This window comes from Cyprinodon tularosa, unplaced genomic scaffold, assembly GCF_016077235.1.
Source record: "Cyprinodon tularosa strain WSP-4 unplaced genomic scaffold, ASM1607723v1 ctg180, whole genome shotgun sequence".
Classification (NCBI taxonomy): domain Eukaryota; kingdom Metazoa; phylum Chordata; class Actinopteri; order Cyprinodontiformes; family Cyprinodontidae; genus Cyprinodon; species Cyprinodon tularosa.
Genome location: NW_024038609.1, coordinates 916,396 through 934,972, shown reverse-complemented (window position 1 = coordinate 934,972; position 18,577 = coordinate 916,396). Strand labels below are relative to the sequence as shown.

At 41.9% G+C, this 18,577-nt stretch overlaps 1 protein-coding gene across 1 annotated transcript; it reads left to right on the top strand.

The window, feature by feature from the left end:
- Nucleotides 1-512: 512 nt before the first annotated feature.
- gpia (glucose-6-phosphate isomerase a) lies at nt 513-16,341 on the top strand. Its single transcript, XM_038282193.1, has 18 exons — nt 513-745; nt 4,099-4,189; nt 6,691-6,759; nt 6,837-6,956; nt 7,648-7,731; nt 7,823-7,969; nt 8,077-8,148; nt 8,238-8,282; nt 8,953-9,006; nt 9,234-9,294; nt 9,643-9,686; nt 10,172-10,324; nt 10,412-10,541; nt 10,612-10,688; nt 14,234-14,362; nt 14,493-14,568; nt 14,675-14,741; nt 16,057-16,341. The coding sequence occupies exons 1-18, from the start codon at nt 627-629 to the stop codon at nt 16,178-16,180; spliced, it is 1,662 nt and encodes a 553-aa protein (XP_038138121.1). The 5' UTR covers nt 513-626; the 3' UTR covers nt 16,181-16,341.
- Nucleotides 16,342-18,577: the final 2,236 nt, after the last annotated feature.

The following is an 18,577-nucleotide window of genomic DNA, read 5'->3' as shown; positions in this document are numbered from 1 at the left end:
CCATGTCTGCTTTAACGACTAAAGTAGCTTTCTTGTTTTAATCACCTTCTGCCTTTCCATTAATTAAATAGCATATTTGTGTTAAATAGCTTCACGTAAAAAGTCGCTTAATTCCGTAATTCTACATCAATGTGTTACTGGCCCTCCCAAATAACTCACATCTTTGTCAGTGAAGGTGAGTCCTCCCACATCTCTTCCTTCATGGTGCCCAAATACATTAAGTCAGAATTCTGAGAAAAGGTCAGAATCCTGTGATTATCATTTCTCATGTTATACTGAAATAAAATTAAAAAACCAGTGATATATATATATTTTTTTTCAGTGGCCCTAATCCTTTTCCGTACTTCGGTTTTTTTTTTTTTTTTTCTTTTGTAGTTTTTAATTTTGTAATAAATCGCCCTCCCTACATTAATCCTAGTAGCTACCTAGAGGCTATAATGTTTCCTGTAAGAAACAGCCAATCACTGCAGAGCTTGTGTTGGGTGGGATGACGTAGTGTTGAGCTGTGCTGTGATTGGTGGAGAACAGTTGGACAGTTAAGGCCTCCAGCCGTCCGCCAGCTGGGTCATCAGAGCAGCCTGGACCGGAGCAACAGACGTATCTAGCACCGACGCCCCACTACAACAATGGCCCTGAACGCTGACCCGAACTTCAAGAAGCTGGAGCAATGGTACCGGAGCAATGCCAACAGCCTGAACATGAGGGCCATGTTTGACAGCGACCCGGACCGGTTCGGGAAGTTCAGGTGAGACAACCAGAGCGGCGTTATTTGACAGGTCTGGAAGGGCCCGGTCCCCTACAGTAGACCCTGGTTTCCCCGGAGACACCGTCAGCAGGTTCCGGTGCTCACTAAGTCGCTGTCGGTGGTCCTCCTGGCCGCCACAAGGTCACCTCTCTGCCGCTGGTTTCACCCGTTTATCTCGGCCCAGAAGAACAGTCCCATCCAGTCCTCAGCTGCCCTCCCTTCACCACATTCCTCCAGTTAGGATTCGGTCGAACCGAACCAGAGAACCTGCAGTCCCGGACTGTTGGACCCACCTGGCTAACGGTTAGCCCGCGTGCTAATGTCACAGCATCCATTATCGGACTGGGGCGTGTTCGGGTTCCGCGATATTTGAAGGTCTTACTGGGTTCATCATACGAGCCATGAACCGAACCCCAACTCATCAGAACCTGTTTATATATGTATTTATACTGTTCCATATATGTTATATTTAATCTGACGCCCACCTGTTCCAGTCCAATCTGAAGTTGCCTTCAGTTTAGGTTCTGTCTGTATCGATCTGGTGGCTCCCCGAACCCAACAGCTCCCACCTTCGGGTCTGAAACCGGGTCCGAACTGTTTAACCCAGTGGATTGGATCGATTTAAACTAGTTTCTGGTTGCAGAAAGAAACTTAGAACCCAGAGTTCCTGCATTTCTGCGGTTTGCGCATGCAACAGAACAGAGCCTTTGGACCGGTCCCGTTGGGTTCTGTTTAAAACCTACTCTATAGGAACCACCGGGTCACAATTAGTAGTTTTTATTCTGCAGCGCAGCAGCCCGGATCGCTCCTATCGCTAAAAGGAGACGCACAGGAGGTTTTTGCGCATGCGCAGTGCGCTGAGAGGATGCAGCAGACGTGACTGAGAGCAAACTGATGATGAAGAGGAGGAGGAGGATGATGATGCATCCCCTCATGGTGCTGAGGACCACATGTTGAAACTGTATTCTGTTAAAAAGGTTCTGGTCCTTTTGAGCAGTTCTACTGTCCATTTCTGAACGGCTTCTCCAGGGTTCCTCTGATCTGGACCAGAACCAGACCTCCTTCAGGACTTGAATGAATGTTTGACTCCAGAACATGATCCTGTTTAAAATGAACGCTAAGTTACTGCGTCACATGACCAATTTGAAGTTTTGAGGGTTTTTTTTTTCCACAACCATGAAATTATCAGATTATGAGGAGGATGAACTCGTAGCTGAGCTTCTTCAGCTGGTTTTGAAACTGTTTGTCAGAACCTGAAATTTACCCAAGTGAAGGGACTTGTCAGCAGGCTTGGACTGGTAATCTGTGATACCAGGCATTTGCCTGGTGGGCCGGTACCAGTGGTGTCAAAAGTACACACATTTGTTACTCAAGTAGAAGTATAGATACTGCAGTTTAAAAACACTCTGGTAACAGTAGAAGTATCCATTTGACCTCTTAACTCAAGTAAAAGTGAAAAATTATGTGCTCCAAAAGCTACTTAAAGTATAAAAGTAGGGATGCAAGATATAATCGGCCCCCTTTCGGTATCAGCCTTAAAACTGAATATCGGACATCGGCCACCCCACCGATATTTAACCCCATATTTGATGAGCTTCTGAGTTTCTAAAGTCTAAAAAAAAACAAAAAAATACTACTTCTTCTTCCTCAAAAACTTCTTTTTTACAGACTTAAAAACTTCTAAAGACGAGGGAAAAAATATTGATACATTAAAATATCCCAATATCTTCATATGCTGATATATTGCCATTTAAAAACACCATATCAATCTCTTTTACTAATGAAATATTGCTATATGTCATCGTTATGCTACGAAACCCCCCGAAAATTCACGAAATGTTGCCATATTTTTATATGTTGATATATTGATTTTACTAACAAAATCTCACAAGAAATTGCAAAATATCACGAGAGTTTGTAACAGAACGATGAAATTTCACGAGATTTTGAAAGTAAAATAGATCGATACCGCGTTTTTAAAAATTGATTTGATATCAGCATATGAAAATATATTTGAGTATATTATTTTTCAAAGTGTCAGAAATGGATAACAAAACTGCTATTTTCAATGACTACTTATTTTTGTCCAGCTTTAACATCGGTATCGATATCGGTTATTGGCTACATGAGTTTTAAAATATCGGCATATCGGATATCGGCCAAAATCCCAATATCGTGCATCCCTATATAAAAGTATAAAGTAACCTTTAAAAAAACAGCCAGATGCCACTATATGAATTGAAAGCTCAATTTTTCAACTATTTAGAAAAATTCTTTGAGATAGGGCCAAGGATGAGGGAGGTCTTGTTGGTCTCCATCTCCCGATACGCTCTCGCCTGTGTCCGACCTTTCAGACATTTCAACATCTTTTTCTGAATCCTACATTGTAGCATGGCATAGACAATTCACGTTAGCAGATTGAAGAACACCTGCTTGCTTCTGATGATTTCCTTTAGCTAACCAATGAGTGTTTGCGTTATAAGACTCATCCAATCACACTAGTTTTCACTAGATGTGGGTGGAGCCAATGATCTGCATTGGATGGAGCACATGAGGTAAAATAAATATTTATAAACATAAAACAGAAGCCAAGAGTAACGATTGTTTTAATAATGTAAGGAATAGAAACTACAGATACTTGTGTGAAAATGTAATGAGTAGAAGTCAGAGGTAGGAAGAAAAATAAGTACAGTAACAAAGTATTTTTACTTCATTACTTGACAACTCTGGTCGGTCCTTATTTCAGGGTATGAGGGCCGGCTCTCCTTAGATCATACCGGCCCCAAACACTTACTCTCCGGCCAAAGCTCCTACCTATGAGAGTGAATAACTCTGGGAGCTCAAGAAGTAATGTGTCAACTTCCTAAAGGATGCATGCAGTATATACAGCCCTTCCTCGTCATGCACATCCTTGTGACGGTTGGCATATGGTGTCATTTTCTATTTCTTCAAACTGTAAAATCCTTGCAACAAACTAAATTATAATAAAACTAAAATCCTTTCTCTTATATTTGGAGAATTTATGTAATTTATGCAAAAATATGTTGTGGTGCATGATGGGATTTTGCATCTGTTTACATTATTCCATTTCATTGCCCACATGCCATCTAGACTGGCGGTGAGTGCTGACACACGGCTGAGCTTTTATGTATTCATTCTTGAAGAACTGCCTGTCTGCCTCTATATTGTATTGTTTTACGTTGGTGTTTTTACAACACTCGGGCTTACATTGTAGACCTAGGTTGTTCTAATGAGGGAGCGGGCCAATTCCAACTATTTATCCTCCTTTCGGCTTTACTGACGTCCTGGATGTGATTGTCTCTGATAACGTTTCCCTGATTGTCTGTCCACAGTACGACCCTGAAGACGGACGACGGAGAGATCCTAGTGGACTACTCCAAGAACCTGATCAACCAGGGTGTGATGACCATGCTGCTGGCCCTGGTGAGGGTTGAATTCTGCATGCTTTTACTGACTGACACTGATTTCTGTTTTCCTTTGGGCTCTGTGAAGTGGGACTTGTAAAATTAGGAGAATAAAGTCACAAAATTACGAGAATAAATTAATAAAATTACGAAAATACAGTCGTAAAATTACAAGAATAAAGTTGTATTTTATGACAACTCTTAAAAGAAACACAGTCTTCACTAAAATGAGGAATGTCACGCCTCATGTGAAGTTATTCTTTGGCTCTGTTTTGACAAATAAGAGAATATTTTAGCAGCAGCATCAAATTGGGCAGCAGGTCAAAGTGAACTCGGGTTGCTGATTGGTGGAGCTGGTCGGCCGTCATCTGCTGGTCCGAGCTCCAAGCTTTCTTTCTGAAATGGGTTGTTATATGAGGACTTCATTCTCGTAATATTACGACTTTATTCTCGAAATAGAAGAGAAAAACATCTCTAGCCTGGCCCGAAAACTCCGTCGTAAAATACAATTGCTTTTAATTAGTGTTAATAATGAAGCAACACCAGATAACCTTAGACCCCAGTTAGCTTTAGAAATTATATGATTACATCATCATTTAAGAGATTGTTTTAAGGGTTTTTTTTTAGGTTAACATTCAGCTCTTGCTGCGTATCTATTCTCCCTCTATGCTGCTCCCCTCATAAACTCGTATTTAACTTGAGAGGCTCTGAATGGGTCATGTGACCCAGAGCTCCGTTAGTCTGAGCGCCCATTAAACACCAGAGCGAACTAAGCTAACAGTTGCTGTTAGCTGTGACCCTAAGCTGTTCAGACATGTCTGGTTCTCTGATGGAGGATCTAATCTACAGGGTGAATGTTTCCTCGTCTCTAACATGAACATGATCTCTACTGCTGGTCCAAACTGGTCTGCTATCAGATTCCAGTGCAGTGCTGCCAGTGGCCTTCAGGGAGGCGCCAAACCTGGAAGTTACAGGTCTAGTGCCCCTAGTGGCTAAAAGTTACAGTGTTGCTTTTGTTGAGCTATAACTTGGTATTTTACTCATTCAGTCCTTCTAAAATTGGCTCTAAATTCAATATAATCATTTTAGGGGAAATAATGAATTGGAGCTCATTCAGGGCTCCTTTTATTTCCCTGTGAATGGGGGGGTTTCAGATTACAATTTGCCTGGTAGGTGTTCATATGAATTCAGTGTAGCGTTAGCAGCTAGCCATAGTTTGTTCACCATTGCTTCCTGGTGTCTGACATGATTTCTAAAAAGCTGCACAAGAAGCAATACTTGGTGACTGACTGCAACGGAGTCCCTTATTGGTGGAATAGAGATGTGGGCGGTGATAGCTATACAGGCTAATGTTAGCATCCTTCCATGAGTTTCTGAAATCAAAGAACCAAAATCTTTCACACTGCAAATATTTTAGCAGGTTTTAACTAAAGACCAAGTCAGGTTTTACCATAGAAACGTCAGACCTCCTGGTGATATAAATAATTGCAAAGCAATATAATTTACAAAGGAATACTATTGTTAATTGTTAGTAAAATATTTCCTTGCCTAGCAGGTTCTAGAGTGAAGAAATATGCAGAGATCATCTCTACAGAAAACCTGTTTGCCTCAAATGAACTTAATTTTGTTTTGCGTCAGCAGATCATGTAAAGATGCTGCAGGACGTTTGATAGAAGAAACAGTTTAAAATCACGAAGGTTTAAACTATTTTCTGGATCAGTCTTGGTCCTTACTCTTTGTTTTGCAGAGCAGAGGATGTTAAACTTTAGTTGTAAACTTTAGATGTTTACTTACAGATCATTGAAAGTGATCCTGATTTACAGCTTATTGAAACTCAACAGTAAACCAGACTATTTTAGTGGGAACTTGACAGGTCTAGAGACCATCTGATCCCCGCTTCTCTCAGCAGGTTTGAACCTGCATGAGGAATGCCTGAAATGTCCCAACACGTCTTATCTGAGCTCAGTTTTCATTGTCGGAGACGGTGCATGAGCTGCAGGAAGCAGGAACATTACAAAACCTCGTGTTGAAAGAGAAAACATGTTGAGCCACAGGCAGGCGGGATGTGAGGAAACGAAGCTTAGACTGAAACCACTTCCTTTATCACAGAAGGCAGGGATGGAGAAACCAGGTTTCACCATTTGCTCAACTATCACAGTTTCTGTTTGCTTTGGTAGGAAGCTAATAATGCTGCAGAGTTTCCTCAGAACCATTCGAGCATCAGGAAACATTCAGGGGAAAACGATAGAGTAGCTCAGACACAATCAGAAATTATAACATGAGGTAAATTGGAAGCTGTGGTCTGAGCTTTATTAGCCGGTGTTCTGTAGAACCAAACCCAGTAGAACCCTTTAGGATCATCCCTGCTATATTATCCATGTTCTTAATGGCGGTTCTTTTAGCTGTGGATGCTTCAGTCTTTCTGGCAAAGTGGTTCCGATCCATTTTCATCATCAAAAGAAGCTGAATATGGAAGATGAATAAACTGGTTCTGGTCGAACTTTGTGTTTCTGCTTTCAGGCCAAGTCCAGAGGAGTGGAGGAGGCCAGAGAGAAGATGTTCACCGGAGAGAAGATCAACTTCACTGAGGTGCAGAGCTTCCCCGGTATAAGCTGTCAGCTTAAGACCGCCAGATTTTCTAACCTTGGTGTCGTTTCTGTGTCCAGAACCGAGCCGTGCTCCATGTGGCCCTCAGGAACCGCTCCAACACACCCATCCTGGTGGACGGGAAAGATGTGATGCCTGAAGTGAACCGGGTGCTGGACAAGATGAAGGCTTTCTGCCAGGTGTGATAATGTTTCCGCATTAGGACCGTCTCTGGTGCTTTTCCTAACCTTCTGGGGACCGACAGGCCCAGAGTCCGGTTCGGATGTGTCACACTCCTATTTTATCTTTTTTTTTTTTTCCTACAAGCTAGATTTTCAACAACAAAAAAAGAAACAGAATCAGAGCAGGGCTCGGCAACAAATTACTTTTGCAATATAATCGCAATTAGGGAAAATAAAATGGTCAAAACGCAGAGGCACTTAATAGGAAAGATAAACGTCCACCTAGCATGCAAGTCTGTGCATGCAAGCAATAGTAAGCACTTTTCCAAACAAAAGGTTAAAGTCCTGCAACAATTTCTATTCAGTTTATTTCTATAGCGCCAATTCACAACACATCATCTTAAGGCACTTTACAGTTCAACAGATCAAAATTTTAATAAAATCGCAATGTTGGTTGAAAATAATCGCAATTTAGATTTTTGCCAAAGGCCTTCAGCCCTAAGCCAGAGACACTGTAAGAAGAGTACAGAAAGAATTACGTTTTTTCATGTTTTCTATGTACCTATTTTTCTTCGTTACTCCTAAATATAAAAACCATTTATTTGAACATGCTTTGATATGTGATGAAACATTCGACGGCCTCTTAATGTTGGGAGTTTGGTTCAGATCCACAGTGTAACCACTGTCCACCTGATTTCTGCGTTTCTAGAAAGTTCGCAGCGGAGACTGGAAAGGCTTCAGTGGGAAGAGCATCACCGATGTGGTGAACATTGGGATCGGAGGTTCTGACCTGGTGAGCAAACCCACCCGTATCAGGATTCAGTTCAAACCAAACCCTTTTCTGATCCGTTATCGGAGATATCGTGACTCTGTGGTGCGTTCAGGGACCCCTGATGGTGACCGAGGCTCTGAAGCCCTACTCAGATGGAGGTCCGAACGTCTGGTTCGTCTCCAACATCGACGGGACTCACATGGCCAAGACCCTGAAACAGCTCAACCCAGAAACCACGCTCTTCATCATCGCCTCCAAGGTCTGTGCACGCTCACTTTTGTGTACGCTCACACTTGTGCACGCTCACCTGACCTGCAGGTGTGAGATCATCAGTCACTGATGTTTCTGTTGTTGGGCCCTTTTCAGACATTCACCACCCAGGAGACCATCACCAACGCTGAGTCAGCCCGGGACTGGTTCCTGCAGACAGCCGGGGATGTGAGTTCTGCTCGCGGAGACCAGAACTTTCTCTGATACTTTGACCCGTTTGGATTAAAAAGTGACGCTTTGTTCTTTGTTTTCCTCAGAAATCTGCAGTGGCAAAACACTTTGTGGCGTTGTCCACCAACGCGGTGAGTAAATGGGCCAGAACTGGGTCACAGATACAGCCCATGCATCAAAGCTTGGTTTCAGACCTGCAGAATGTCTAGAACCAGTTAAATTCTGCTGGAGCCCATTCTGATAAACATGAGCAGGAAGAGGCTCTACGCTCATAAATTTTTAAGAAGGACGTATTCGCCGTTTGTTTACACTCCCCCACCAGCTTTCTGTCTCTCTTAATACGTCACAGTCAGTTGCTCTCATTGGTCAGAGCGTTGGCCAATAGGCACAGACATGGTTTGAAAAACAACGGGTTATTCTCATCAACAATCTTCTGATGTCTCATTCATCGCGGCCAGACTAAATTACACATTTAATCTCACATTAAGTCTGGTTCATCAGGCAAGGGAAAATTCTAATTTCCACAAAACTGGCTGGAAAACGAGGAATTTGCGACATGGCTGCAGCTTGTCGATGATAAAGATGTAGGATTTTTCCGCGTATATATCAGAGTCATGGGTACTTTTTGATGGCATTAAAATAATTTCAAAGAGCATTAAATAAGAGTTACTCATCCCTGTATAAACCCTGTAGTAATTCGACCTGCAGGTTCTGACTGGTTCTGGTCCTCGCTGTCAGTGCAGTTGCTTCTCACCAGTCCCAGTGGTTCTGGTTGCCTAATCAGTCCCTTTGTCTCCTCAGGCTAAAGTGAAGGACTTCGGTATCGACCCGGCCAACATGTTCGAGTTCTGGGATGTAAGTTTCTGCTGGTTCTGCTCAGGTTCCAGGAATCGGACTTTGCAGCAGCTGTTTGGCGCTTGAACCTCAGCAGAACCTCAGTGGATCAGTAGGGTTCTGTTCATAGAACCACCGACTGCCACGGGGTTCTGAACTAACTGCTGAGCCTGCTGATGCTTTTATTTTGAAGTGCCTTGCTCTAATTGGTGGAATGACTGTGTGATGTCATGTCTGCTCGTCCTCAGTGGGTCGGAGGTCGTTACTCACTGTGGTCGGCCATCGGTCTGTCCATCGCTCTGCACGTAGGTACGTCACCACAGCGGGGGGGTGGGACTGGGGGCGGAGCCATCACAGCGGGTCTGATGACCTCACTGACAGATCCTTTCTGGTTCAGCAATCTAGAATCTTCAGCTGAGACTGCTTTCAGAACTGAGGAGGAGAAACATTCAGGTTCTGATCCAAAGAGGTAGAACATGATCGGGTTCTGAAAGCAGCTCAGAAGGAGATCTGCATGAAGCCTGTAGAGACAAAGGTTCTCCTCAGTTTGCTGGTTCTGCTGTTATGTCATTTTGTTTACGTTGGCGGTTCTGGTTTTAGGTCTCAGGTTCTGATTGTTCTCCATATCCTAACAATCTCCCTCTGTTTGTGTTTCAGGCTTTGAGAACTTCGAGCAGCTTCTGTCAGGAGCTCACTGGATGGTAGGAGAACATAACTTTAGAACCAGAACAGAAACGCTTGAGGTCTGTTTGGATGAAGGGAAGTTTTATCAGGAAATAAGCAGAACTGATCTCTCAGCAGAGACGGATCTATGGATCTAAGGTTCTGGTTGTTCTAAATGAAGCTTTTACTGGTTCTGCTCATTAAGGAACAACAGGCTGGGTCTGGCTCTGCATTTTATCCCAGTTCCCCTCATGTCTGCAGCTTCATAGACAGCTGCCCTTTGCAGCACAGACTAAACTGTCCTATGAACCAGAACCGGGTCCCTGCTGTCTAAAAAAACCTTGGTTTCTGTAAAGGTTCCTTTTGAATTTTTGCTGGATCAACTATTCAGGTTTGGGGCTTAAATAAAAACATACAACTTTTCTTTAGATTGTTTGGGAAAAAAGCAAAAACATTTTTGACTTGATGTTTAAACTGCTGCGGTTCTGAGTTCCTTTCCAACCAAACCCTCCTCTTCCTCCAGGACAACCATTTCCGCAGCACCCCTCTGGATCAGAACGTCCCGGTTCTGCTGGCCATTCTGGGCCTCTGGTACATCAACTTCTTCCAGGCTGAGACTCACGCCATGTTGCCATATGACCAGTATATGCACCGCTTCGCCGCTTACTTCCAGCAGGTCAGTGCATCGCCGGCAGCTCTCTGAGCTTCTGTAGGGTCTCAGACCTTTGACCTGAACCCCCCCACCCCCACCCCCCGTTTCCAGGGTGACATGGAGTCGAACGGGAAGTACATTACCAAAGATGGCAGCCGTGTGGACTACCACACAGGACCAATCGTCTGGGGAGAACCAGGCACCAACGGACAGCACGCCTTTTACCAGCTTATCCACCAAGGTGACTGAGTAGGTTTACTGGGTTTACTGGTCACTGGCTACCCATCACTGACCACATGTTGGCCCTGCAGGTACCCGGATGATTCCTGCCGACTTCCTGATTCCTGCTCAGTCCCAGCATCCAATCAGGGACAACCTGCACCACAAGGTAACAGCAGCGGCTCCTCCTGTTCCACTGGACTTACATGCAGGACGTTTACTGTGGATTAAATGTTAAAACATTTGGATGACTAAAAACCTTAGAGTGAAAATATTTGACAAAATAAAAATAATTAGAATTGGCAGTTTTTGATTCCTATTTTTCAACTTTTTTTCTTATTTTATACAAAAAATTGGAACAGATTAAACCTTTTAAGGCCAAACCCACCAGCAGCAGTTCACTGGTCCAGCTTTAGGCAGAAATAGGACCGTCATGGTCCTCCTGGGCTCCTGTAGCTACTCTGTCTAAAAAAGAAAAAAACGGAGTGAAGCATTAATGCGTCTCTAAAAAGGCTAATCTGTCGCTCCGTAAACCTTCAGATAAAATGAATAACTAAGAAATTAATTTAGACATTTTAAAAACAAAATTCTAGTTTTATAGGATGTAAAAAATTTTGGATTTATAGATTGATTTTAGAGCTTTTAGGGTAATTTTGTTTTGTTCTGCCAGGAGGCAGGAGCTCCAGCTGTGAATGTTCTGCTTGTTGGATTCTAGCAGAACCTTCAGCTTCTGACTGAACGTTTTACTTCCCCTAAACGGTCAAACTACGCCCCCTGCTGGCAGAAACTGGAAACTGTTGAGTCATTCTGACTTTTCATTTTCACCATTTCACTATTAGAGGGTTAAAAAAAAGTATAAAACGTGATTATTTTACTAGCATTATCTTATTTAAATTTTATGATTATCATTTTAAGTTGTATATATTTTTTCCCTCTTTGCTAAAGTTGTAAATATTGATTTATTGAATGTTTGGTTATGTGGACATCAGTGTTTGGACTAACGCATTAAGATTTAGAAATAGACAAACTTTATTGTCGTTTTGTATACAGTGTGTACAGTAAAAAAAAATTGTGTAACGTTTTACACTAACTCGTAGTTTTCCTGTAACAAGCACTCTTAACTAATTACTTTTAAAGGACAGTAACGCGTTACTCATGACTACTTTGAGTTATTATTTTTAAGCTTCTTACCTATTTTATAGCCTGTTGAAGGCTGCTAATGTAAAGAAATATATACTTTTTTCTTTTATTAATAAACAAAAACATCATCACATCTACATAATCTGGTTCATTGCACCTGTCAAACCAAAAAATAGTGCTGATTAGTTTTCAATAGTGATGCATCTGTATCACAGAATACTGACACCTGCTGGACATTTAAAGACATTACAGGTAGCTTATTTGACAGCCTAAACTGAATTGATTTAATGACCTAATACAATATTTAAGTTTATCGTAGGTTATATTATGTCATATCTGTTTGAATTGGAAACATCTTTGATATTTTTAGATGCAGCCAATAAAAAACGTAAACGTATATCATAACGTGAAAATTTAGGGGGGGGGGGGGGTGTGAATGAGGATGCTTGTGGACAATGTTTTTAAATCAACATTTCAAAACAATAAGTACAGTCAAAACAGTAAATAAACTGAGTCAATTTGAAATTAACTTTAATTTAGATAAGTTGAGTGATAACTGTGAGGAAAAGGATGACGCAATGAGGAAATTAAAATATAAATGCAATGGCCGAAAGGTTCCTATTCCTTTTAGACTGCTCTAAAATCCTTGATAATTAAATGATAAACAGCAAAAGATGAGACATTTTGTTAGCAGATGCATCATGGTGACAGATACGTTTTTAAACACAGTTTAGTCTGTCAGTTAGAAACAACTCCTGAATCGGTCACATGACTTTCTTGAAACGACACGCTCACCGATAGTGTTTTGCTCTATGGGCTGGATGCATCGGTACTGCTGGACCCATCACTATTTCAATGTGTTCAGAGCCTTTTATTTAGTTATTAATAGCTATCACCTTATATTTCATAGTTGAATCACTAGTTGTATTTAAAACTCCAACAACAGGATATTTTGTAAAATTCTTCAACAATTTAGGTAATAAAAGTACCTGAGTTACTGAGGTGGTTAATTTTTTTGAAAAGTAACTAGTTACTTTTTTTTATCTAACTTGACGAACTCTGGTGTTAAATGGTATTAACATGTTGTTATCCAGTGGCTTTAGTGCAAGAAAGTGTAGCTGCAGACCTGAGGTCTCCTGTCAGAATGGGAAGTTCATTCGAATCCTTTCAAAGTAAGAGCGAATGTCTTTTGGAGTCTCAACATATTATGACCTATATTTGCTATTTTACCTTTCATGGTGATCTAAACCAGCCGAAAGTAGAAAACATTAATTCTAAGTCTTGAAAGAAATTACTGCATTGAGCTCTGCCATTTAACAAGATGCGAAATAAATCTTTTAGCTTATTTTATTCTTTATTTTAAGATCTGAGGTCGTATGTTTTACATTATCACTGCTGCTTACCTTTATCAAGGCTGCACATTAAAAGATAAAAATGTCTAAAGAGTTGTACTGAAGGAAATTCCTTTTTGTAGATGCTTATGTGTACAAACTGACAAAGTCTAAGTCTTCAACCTAGATCCTTGAGCAAAATACACAATGATTTGTTTATTTTCCCACAACACCATAGAAAATAGTAGACACAAAACAAACCTTTAAATGTCTATTTTATTTTGTTAGAAGTGTTTTTATTGTCAAAACAGCAGATTTCACAGCATGACGCAGCGTTTAACTTTTGGTGAAATGACGGCGGGAGTCACAACTGAAACATGCTTCTGTGAGAGATGCATAACATTGTAATAAATAAAAGAAAATCACCCAAAAAGTAAATGATAGAATGTGGTTTTCATGGTTTTTAACTGGGGATCATGTTAGAACGGGGGATCGTGTTAGAACTGGGGATCGTGTTAGAACTGGGGATCATGTTAGAACTGGGGATCATGTTAGAACTGGGGATCGTGTTAGAACGGGGGATCGTGTTAGAACTGGGGATCGTGTTAGAACTGGGGATCGTGTTAGAACGGGGGATCGTGTTAGAACTGGGGATCGTGTTAGAACGGGGGATCGTGTTAGAACTGGGGATTGTGTTAGAACGGGGGATCGTGTTAGAACTGGGGATTGTGTTAGAACGGGGGATCATGTTAGAACGGGGGATCGTGTTAGAACTGGGGATCGTGTTAGAACGGGGGATCGTGTTAGAACGGGGGATCGTGTTAGAACGGGGGATCGTGTTAGAACGGGGGATCATGTTAGAACGGGGGATCATGTTAGAACGGGGGATCGTGTTAGAACGGGGGATCGTGTTAGAACGGGGGATCATGTTAGAACGGGGGATCGTGTTAGAACGGGGGATCGTGTTAGAACGGGGGATCGTGTTAGAACGGGGGATCGTGTTAGAACGGGGGATCGTGTTAGAACTGGGGATCATGTTAGAACGGGGGATCATGTTAGCGGATCACAGCTTGAATGCTTGATTCATGGCGGCATCTGAGCAGGAAGTCGGCTGTGATCTGAAATGTTCTGTTGGGTTTTTGATCACGTCTCATTTTGACTCCTACTTATTGCTGTTTATGCAGAGATGCTCTGGTCTGTGAGACGGCTCCAGATGTTGATGATCCTCTGACTCTTTTTGCAGATCCTTGTGGCCAACTTCCTGGCTCAGACCGAAGCTCTGATGAAGGGGAAAACTTCTGATGAAGCTCGGAAAGAACTGGAAGCAGCGGGAATGTCAGGAGACGCTCTGGAAAAGCTGCTGCCTCACAAGGTAATCTGTCCCACCGTAACCCTTTCCATCACGTCCAGATGCTTCTCAGCGAAGCCGTCGGTTCTGTGGTCCAGTTTTGCCTCTGCTTTCGGTCCCATGACAATAAATGGACTTCTCTTCTCATTTAAAGGTTTTCCAAGGGAACAAGCCGAGCAACTCCATCGTTTTCAAGAAGCTGACTCCATTCATACTGGGAGCGCTGGTTGGTGAGTACTGGGAGCTAAGCAGCACGACCCAGATAGATTGGTACCATGGAGTGGGGGCGGTCAGCAGCACGGGGCTGAAGGTCATGTGACCTCTCATGTCTTTCAGCCATGTATGAGCACAAGATCTTCGTCCAGGGCGTCCTGTGGCACATCAACAGCTACGACCAGTGGGGGTAAGTTAAAGGCTTTTACTCTGAAAGGCTTCGACTTCCTGCAGCAGCTTGAACATTTGCTGGTTCTGTTGTGATTCTGCGGGCCGGTGTGGGCACCAGATCTGCTGCCAGTGATGTTATGCTACATGATTGGCTGAACGTTGCCACATGATGTAAAACATTGTGGTTGCCCGGGCAACTATAACATCAGACGGTGTCAGTGTTCCGAGTCGGGAGCATCTGTAGCGTTAGCGTGTCTAATGACCAATTAAGTTTTATCTGATCGATAACAAAACTGAAAAAAATCTGTTTATGGTGAATAAAGTAACTGCAAGACCATAAAATAAAGGTGGGAGCTGGGTAGCGCTGTGGCTAGCTGTGCTCAGAAGCTAACAGGTTAGCCTCTTTTAGCTTGGTCAGTTAGCCATATTAAGCTTCACTACTTGTAACTTTGTGTCAACAACAACTGTTTGTTTTCTACAAGTAGAATAACTGTTATGTCTAAAATCTTTACGAACGTCATTTTTTTAAGATGTGCCATTTGTCCTCCTCTGATCTTAATAAAAAGATAAATAAAATAGACTTTTTTGTCACCTTGTTAAATGGCAGAGCTCAGTCTGTCTTAGAAGGCAGTACTTTCCTTCAAGACTGACGATGATTGTTTTCTACTTTCTGCTACTTTAGATCGCCAAAGAAATCTAGAATAATAGCAAATATAGGTAATAATATGTTGAGACTCCAAAAGAGATTCGATCCTTAAGATGGTGCAATACTGTTTATCCGAGTGGAATTTCTTGTGACTCCATCCTGGAGAAAAATATCAGCTTTGCTGCTGTCATAAACACCTTTGTTTATAGATGTTGGAGATTGGCCTGTTTTTCAGTGTAGTCCTGTTTCTCTGACTTGTGACTGGCTGGGTGTGCTCTCTTCATCCTGGGATGGGGTGCAAAAAAACATGCTGCTTCTGTCTCCTTGAACCCCAGTGGGCCTCAGCAGATGGCCGCTCACACTGAGCCTGGTTCTGCTGGAGGTTTCTTCCTGTTAAAAGGGAGTTTTTCTCTCCACTGTCACTACAAGCATGCTTAGTGTGAGGGATTGCTGAAGAGTCAATGAGTCGATGCATTCAGCTGGTTTTCCTTAAATAGAAAACTTTGAATCAATCTGACTGGATGATCTGGTGAACTGGAAAGTGCCTTGAGATGAAATGTGTTGTGAATTGAATATGTTGACGTCATAAGAAGGGGCGGGGCCCCGAGCAGATCTGGTACCTACACCAGTCTCATGTTGATGCTCTGGAAAGTTAAAGCTGTTCCTGAATCTATGACATTCCCCTCAGGGTGGAACTCGGGAAGCAGCTGGCGAAGAAGATCGAACCGGAGCTGAAGGACGCCTCCCCAGTCTCGACTCACGACTCGTCCACCAACGGCCTCATCAACTTCCTGAAACAGAACTTTGCCTAAGCCCCGCCCACCCGTCTGTTCCCGCTCTGTGATTGGCTGAACCACTGTGTTTTGAGTGTTAGCGAGTTTTCACCTGTTGCTTTCAGTGTTGATCTGTGCACATGTTCCTGTAGGCCATCCTGATAGCAGACTTTCACAATAAAAGCCCTGTCTGTCTGTCACTGATGTAGCTTGGTTCTTACGGTCTGATCCAACCAATCACTTCTGTAATCATCAAACCCTGATGAGACGTGGCAACAGCTCATCTTCATATCAAACCCTGGATGATCCGAACTGTAATAAAAACGATTCTGAAGGGAAGAAAAAGAAAACTGCTGCTTAGAGAAACACTGATGCATCAGCCAATGATTTCCTTTCAGTGTCAGCTGATGCGTGCACCAACTCTCCGACTCATTGGTGCATTCAGCAGCCATGCTGAGATCACACGGAGCTCATTCATCGCCCCTCCATCCACTGCTAATATTTTATTTCATCTAAGATTTTTTTTTGCTCAATATCGGACTTTAGAAAAATTCTGCATCTGCTTTTCGTTTTATCTCCTCTTCAACACAACAGCTCCATCAGCAGCAGAAAGTTAATCTAAAATTGGTGAGTTTAAGATGATAAAAAAAGCTCTTCTGGGACGTCCAATAGATGGAGAGCTTCAAGAGACGTTAAGCCCACTGCCACTGGATAACATGGAGAAAAAGTATTTGGTAGAACTAATTTGACCGTTAAATATTCCAAGATGCACCTTTTTATAAACGCAAGTAAATTTCTCATTGCTAGACGTCCAGAGGATTTAACTCCTTACCCTGAAATTCCCACATCTTCCGCTTCATCCTGCCTGCGAAAAGCAACGCCTCTGCGGTTCCTCCTGTCTTGCCTCGCTCTGACTTCCATGCATGATATTAATTCATAGGAACACAATACGAGCTTAATGTAACAACTTAACGAAAATTCACCATCAGTCAAGGATAAGACCTTATTACCTTTGGAACATTTTGATGGCAAAAATGAATGTCAATGTAATAAGAAAAGCAAACTTGCACAAAGATATTAAGAAAAATAAAGTGCTTCTATAAGAAATTCATGAAAACCACTCAGAAGGAAAGAAACACATTTTTTTTTTTTGGTACAACATAATCTTAAAGCATTAATGCTGATACTGGCACTGAAATTTTTTTGTTTATAAACCTAAATATAATTGTTAACTAGGGTTATTAACTTTTCGATTTAGCTTTTTACCTTTTTTTAAACTTAATTTGCGGTAGGAAATAAATCATTCAATGGCTCATCTAATTGGTCAAATGCCAAAATAAGATATACAGCCATTTTGCAGCATCTTTGCTGAATGGCTGGATATAGATCTTGTGCTTCTAGACCTCACTGAGGGACGGACGGGGGGGGGTGGGGACTCCATTAGTAAGGGGTATGCAAGGGATCAGAAATGGACTTGCCCTTTAAAGGCTTAACCTAAAAGCAATATGCATGTTGTGGTCGTTACACGTCGGCCATTGACCTTGACCAAGGCATCTTTCAGTAGAACTGAAATATAATAATACCTAATCAACATTTTCTGATGAAAATATACAGCACTTTCTGTTTTATCTCATTTGATTTTGATAGCTGGGAAAAATATGGCAATATATAGCGATACTGCAACATCGTGATAATATCGTATCGTGACCCAAGTATCGCAACATGTATCAAAACACTCATGCCAATACTCACCTCTAGTCATGGTAGGACACTTCTTTGATTTATTATGCTCAGGCTAATAAGCCCACAGCCCACCAAATGTTGAAAGTACAATATTATTGCCATTACCTTTAATAAATAGTAGAAATTTGACATATTCAGTAATAAAATGTCACTGGGAATGGTAATTTAAGAAGGTGGAGGATTTTAAAGATTTTTTTTAAGAAGGGGGGGGATTCCTGCGAACAGAGTGTGGTTTTGAAGCTATGTGAAGCGCTTTTGAAAGTTGTGATTGGATTTAACAAATTTTTAATATTTTGATCAAGATGAAAAAACTGCTTCCTTGTATGTTGAATGAAGTACCACTACTTTGGATCCAATTCTTTATTGGGAATTTATAGAAACATGCTCTAGTATTTATTTACGGATTTGTCGTCACCATATTTTTGACAAATCGGTTCTTTTTGATCCTTTTTCCCATTTGGTGAGATTGGAATAACGGTGGGTGTGCAACAGTTCTCGATTAGCATGACTCTGCAGGGTGCATGTGAGCCGGGCGGAGCGGTGATGGAGGCTGAGGAATCTGGGGATTAAAGGAATAGTACACCCAAAACATGATTAGCCTTCATTTTCTACTCACCCCCATGCTGAACAACACTCTGGAGTACTTTTTTGATATCTCAAATGCATCTGGAGATCTGGGAGGCTTCTTGCTGT